Source organism: Pterocles gutturalis, unplaced genomic scaffold (assembly GCF_000699245.1).
Source record: "Pterocles gutturalis isolate BGI_N339 unplaced genomic scaffold, ASM69924v1 scaffold21777, whole genome shotgun sequence".
In the NCBI taxonomy this organism is placed as follows: Eukaryota; Metazoa; Chordata; class Aves; order Pterocliformes; family Pteroclidae; genus Pterocles; species Pterocles gutturalis.
This window is the reverse complement of record NW_010108468.1, coordinates 144,092-150,091: the sequence shown is the minus strand read 5'-3', so window position 1 is coordinate 150,091 and position 6,000 is coordinate 144,092. Positions and strand designations below refer to the sequence as shown.

Sequence of the window (6,000 nt, the reverse complement as noted above, 5' to 3'; positions counted from 1 at the left end):
AATATTATTTAATATTATTTATTTAATGTATCTGTAGAAAAACCTACTAGATGAACTATAAACACCTTCAAGTGAGGCTCGGACAAACTAAGATGTCACCGCAACAAGTAGAACTACCACCATGAACCATGGAAGCAGAAAGTATGCTTTCTTCTTGAAATATGTTTGCACTTGTGATGACAAAGAGGGCAAACCTATTTTTTAACTGAGCAGTAGGTAATACACATTGTAGAAGCTCAGAGGTGAAAATGACCTGGAAAAGCTAACACCCATTCATTAATAAAGTACTTCAAGCCATTAAGATAAATCACTTCAATACTTACCAAAACTAAATTACACCTAAATTATTAATAATGGGAACAGTTTTCTTTCTGTTTTTCATACCAGGCAGATCTGTATAGACCTGAGCAGTTTGTCCTTTATCCTTTCACCAATAAAATATCTTAAATCTACTGTCAAGCAATATCTGCTACATCACTGTAGTACATGGTCCTATAATTTAATGTTGCTTCTCCACATCACTCCAAACAATTTTTTGCTTATCATAATAACAAAACAAAGACTAGCAAAGAACCTTCACATACTGTACCTGCAAAGCACAGTTCATCATTCGCACAATGTAGTCAAACTGCTGATGGTCCAGTATTGCTCGATTTTGTTTAACGTGCAGGCCCAATTCCTGGGTCAGGCAGTGCCGAGCTGCCTTTCCTTTTAGGGCTCTCAGAGCTGCAGGCAGCGTCTGGAGAAAAGAAAATCTAGCTTTATGAAAATGAAATAAATGGCACTGTTCATACTAAATACAATTAATTCTTCATTAAGAAACTGCTACTGACAGTAAGGTAAAGAATAACTTTAGAAATGACTCATTAGCTCGAGTTATCAAACTTTCACATAATGGCTGACTAAGCTTGAGTCCTTAACTATTATATTTTTCCCCGTGTTTTTTTCAAATGCATTAAACAGCATTTCTCACCTACATCTGTAAATAGAAATGCTTGAATACAGACAGGCATTGAACGGATGTGAAATCAGAAATGGATTATTGCGCATGAAAGCAAGTGCTCTATTCTGTACCAGCCCGGCCAGGTTTGGAGTTGGTGTATCAAGGCCAACCAGCATGGGATTCGACAATCAGTGAATGACAAATGGCCTTAGAAGTGGCGTACCGCTCATAGCAATGAAGCCACAAGACCATTACACAGTTTACCCTAAAACAGTGCCAACAGAATCTTTATGCCAATGTTTTAAAGATGCAGCAAGTGCTACATCGCTGATTAGCAACTGTTGCCCTTTAGACTAAATTTAATGTGTGTTAACAGATAAATAAGAAAAGGCAGCGTATTGCCTAAGGACAAAATTTACTGTGCAGGGAGACAAAAAACTACTGAAATTTTCCAAATGCCTGTAAGTTGAAAGCGCTTAAAAACTACTGTGTTACACATGCATCAAAACTCAAGAGCTACACATTTTATTAGGGCTTTTCCCATATGCATTTCTATAACATAACTTGTAAATCAAGACATGTCCATTTTCTATCTTGAGCTGCACAGCTTCAGAGATATACAGGTGATACTCTTCGGAGAAATAAAAAAAAATTCTTAAAATAATTTTACAGTCATTTTCATATGTAGAACTAGATTTAAGTGTAAGTTTTAGTGATTGTTCTAGAATAAATAATTAAAAACTCTATGGATAGAATCTATAAAACCTGGCAACCTCTTAATTTGAAAAAATAAGTATGTCAAGGAGGACAACTCACTAGGAGCTTTTAGTGAAGACAGACATGTCAAATATTTACATTCACCTCTGAGTTCTATCAAATTATTGATTTTTAAAACCATCAAAATTTGCTGTACTGAAAATTTCAGAAAAGAGCTTGTTGACAAACAATGAAACATCTCTGTATGCCTTTTGTTTACATTCCTCCTAATCAATACTGCTAGACCAATATACACTCCTTTTTAAAAAAAATCATGTGGGCAATACTATTTATAATGGTAACATAAATTAGCAAAAAGGGCATCAACACACACAGTATTACAAACAGGTTTTCAAATCTATTAGCTTCATATTACATGCAATATTGCATTTAGATAACTAGTTTTATTGCTTAATTCATTTAAATATTTAAAATAATAATAATTAGTATTTGAAACAAGACTTCAAAATGTACTTTGTGACCAGGTCAGTCTCTATTCACTCATTAACAGAGCTTATTTGTGAAAGTTAAAATTTTATTTGATTACCTTTTCAGTCTCCAAAAATTTGTTTTCAAAAATGAATGAGATGCAGTTTCTAACAACTTCTAGCCTTTGTGCGCTATTGAAAACGGTGCTTCCTTTTTCCATTATGGAAACTAACAAAGAAAAAGAAGAATATACATCCATGAAATGTCTTCTGCAAGAGCCACAAAGAATACCAGAAAGCTCTTTTTAAAAAAAAGAAAAATTAACATGTCCTCCATTTTGTTCTCTTAAGCAAATACCATTAGTAGGCACATACAGACAGGAATATAAGATCCTAAAGCTTTGATTTTCCTGTACTATCTGAAGAAAGTGGTCTGAATTTCAACTAGAGCAGCTGATTCTCATTACTACTGGTTCTATTTGTCTCATACGGGCACAAAGAGATCCAACCTCTAACATACTAATGAAATATATAAATAAATACAAATTAATTTTTTTAAAAAGTGTTTGTGTGTTCTGCAGTGAACTACGTAGCCTTGCATATTTTGTAGCACCAGATAACTATTTTTTCCTAAAGAATTCATTGGCCATGCCAAGAATTCCATGACATGGATGGAATAAAACCTGACAAACCTGTTCTCTTATCTAGATTCCAATTTGCTGAGATCTAAAGATTATTTTCTTAATAATTCAAGAAAATTCCGAATGGAAAAATAATGTTCTCTTTTTCTCTTTAGTATCAAGTAAATAGAATACAAACACAGAATATGCTCTTTTTTCTCTTTTTCTCTTTAGTATCAAGTAAATTGAATATAAACACAGAATATGCTCTTTCGTAAATAATAATGAGCTCCTAATATCCAAGGATTTTGACACACAGGACAGCCTGGATTATGAGCGTGAAAGCTATTCCTTGAAAAAAAAAACCAAAAAACCAAAACAAACCCCCCAAAAAACCCAAAATCCAAACCAACTCTGACATAAAAATTAACTTATTAAGAAAGAGAAACTTCTCTTGTATCTAGCCTTTTAAAGACAGACAACAGAACACAAGTTCATACTCTTTAAATTTTCTATAAGTAACAGATTCAATGATATAGTAAAGGACAAAGGCAGGTGAATAGAGTTTACCCTCTTCTTACATAAACCCAAAGAGAAACAGGGCTGGAAGGGGCCTCAAGAGGCCATCTCGTTCATCCTGCTGTGCCTAGACAGGATCAACTGTATTTATGTTATTTCTCATGTTTGTCTAATATGTTCCCAAAGTTCTGCGATAACAGAGACTTCATGACTTCACAAGAAATCCATTCAACTGCCTCACAATCTTCATTTTACCAAGTTTTTCCTGACAAATAACTCTTAGTTTTTTTCTGCAATTAAACTCATTATTTCTTATCACTAAAGATCATTCCCTTTCTTTTTTTAACCGTCTCCTATATAATTGAAGACTGCTATTACATGTTCCCTCAGTCTTCTACTTTTCAGTCTAAACAACTCCCCATCTTCCCTTGTAGGTCACATTCTCCAGACTGCTGGTCATTCTTGTTGCTTTCTTCTGGACTCCCTCCAACAGAACCAAAAATGGAGACAGTCTTCCAGTGTCCAAAAATGGATACAAACAGTCCAGCTGAGGTCTTACTGAGTACAACGAAAAGATTTCTCCATGGGGTTCACTGGCTGTACTCCTGTTTATACATCCTACCAAGACGTTTACCTTTATCCAACAGCTTGATATAGTTGGGTCATGTTTGCTCTATGGATCATTATAATCCCCAAATTTATTTCTGAAGAACTGGTGCCTAGTCAGCTGACCATGCCTAGGCAAGTGCAATACCTTACTGGAAGAAAAACAGTAGAGGACAAAATTCAACAGAAACTAGAGATTAGATCTCTACTTTTTCAAGATTTATTTTAATTCTAATGCCATCCTTCGAAAGTTTTGCAAGCTCTGCCAGCTTCATGTGTCCTGCAAGTTTAGTAAACATACTATTTCTGCCAAATTCACACTGATGAATGTGACTATGACTAATAGAATTTTTCTTGCATTAAAATTAAATTGACAAGCCTACAATATCTACCTCTGTTCTTTACACTTAAATATAGGTATATTTATTTTGAGACACATGCTATGTTTGTTCCTTGCCTTTTTACAGTAATTTACATGCCTTCCACTAGTGTCAAAGGAGAAATCCTAATAGTTCAAAGCCTGGTTCAGCCAGTCCTACAAGTAACTTTGGTGATATTCATCAGACCTAGATGAGTAGACAATATCTAATCTAACAGTTCAGCCTAACTCAGATCAAATCCTTTTTTGCTGTTAGTATTTATGCTGCTCGCACTCCGGATGTTTGACTTCTTAGTAGAGGCTGATGCAAAAGGGTTGTTAAAATTGCAAAGGCAAACAGGGAAGTCTACGTACTAAAGGGTACTGTGATCACTAGAAATACCATAATAACACGAAATTGCACATTGCAGCCATGCTAATTATACATTCCACATATGAGACAGGATGACAAATAGGTAAGTTGAGGAACAACTAAACATACCAACAGGGGGACCCGCTGGCACAACGCACTTCTTGTCCCCCCGGGTGGCAGGGGGGGCACCCTGACTCCTTGCAAGGCCTTCCTGGAGGAGCTCCTGCACCCGGCCCTCATTGATCCGGGGGAAAGGGAGAATGTGAACCCGCAAGTGGGAGCCCTCTGTGGGCCGCGGCACTTTCTGGAATGCTATGTGGGGATTGGGATTCTCCTGCAGGTCAAAAGCAAAAGGTTATACACAAATGTGTTACGTAGTATTACCATCCATCTCATCCAATTTTATTGCTGTTTGTGTATCTGTCATACGGGACAGATTAAGGAGCCAACTATCTAACACAGCTGACTAACACCATGTTTCATATTCATATCACCCTTGATTCATTATCTGTAATACTTCCAACTATGTTAAAGGCTTTTATAAAATTATTTTTGTCAATATACAAAATTTAAAAAGAAAGGGCAAAAGAAAACCAGAGCTTAACTTAGGTTGATTTTATACAGCTTAATGAATATTCAGGACTTGAATAGACATTACTTTGACAATCAACCTCTTCATTAGAGACAGAGTTGAAGAATATTAAAACATACAATCTCTTCACTGAGTACTAAGAAATATTCTTATCTTGATCAAGACTAAAAAGTGAAAATTCATTTTGTACCATGTTGTAGCAAACGATGGTCATCCCTCATTAGGGACCAATTTTCTGTCTTCTGTATGTCCCATAAAAACATGTCACACAGCTCACCATTTGCACCAAAAACAAATGAAAAAAGCTAATATAGGTGATGAAAGAGAGTAAATGACAAGCCTAAACTACAATGAAGGTAAAAAGAAGTGGTCACATCACATTTTGGGGTGTTGTGAAAGGATAGAAAAGACTTCTATTGTTGCAAAACTATCAGAATTTCCACTGTGAAAATACACATTTGCCTACAATGATTTTTTCACTCTTTTATGGTCTTTATTTTCTTTTTGTAATAAGCAACCCCAAAGAAAGCTTCTTCAGAATTAAAAAAAAAGAAAAAAACAGTTTCACATTGCAAAACAGACGGATTTGTTTCGTCAAAATAACTGCTGCATCTGATACTGTGTAATAATTACATTTGTCTTGATCTTGACATTATCATGCAATACTGTAATACTGAAGACATTAGCAAAAAATGTCCTGTACCATACAACAGAGATGTGACTGTCTGTGGGATATTTGAAGACTTCCTCCATGTGATTAGCTGTTGGCAGAGCACAGGCAGCACCCATGCAATAGGTGTTCCTA

At 35.5% G+C, this 6,000-nt stretch overlaps 1 protein-coding gene across 1 annotated transcript in view; it reads right to left on the bottom strand.

Annotated features, from left to right (window-relative positions):
- Positions 1 to 589: 589 nt before the first annotated feature.
- LOC104461174 (myotubularin-related protein 13-like) overlaps positions 590 to 6,000 on the bottom strand; it is a gene marked incomplete at its 3' end in the record, with an annotated part of 145,333 nt that continues 139,922 nt past the window's right edge. The window contains exons 14-16 of the mRNA XM_010072656.1: positions 4,733 to 4,937; positions 2,247 to 2,356; positions 590 to 739 (exon numbers count right to left, since the gene is read on the bottom strand). Coding sequence (XP_010070958.1) covers positions 590 to 739; positions 2,247 to 2,356; positions 4,733 to 4,937 — 465 coding nt within the window. The remainder of the gene's footprint in view (positions 740 to 2,246; positions 2,357 to 4,732; positions 4,938 to 6,000) is intronic.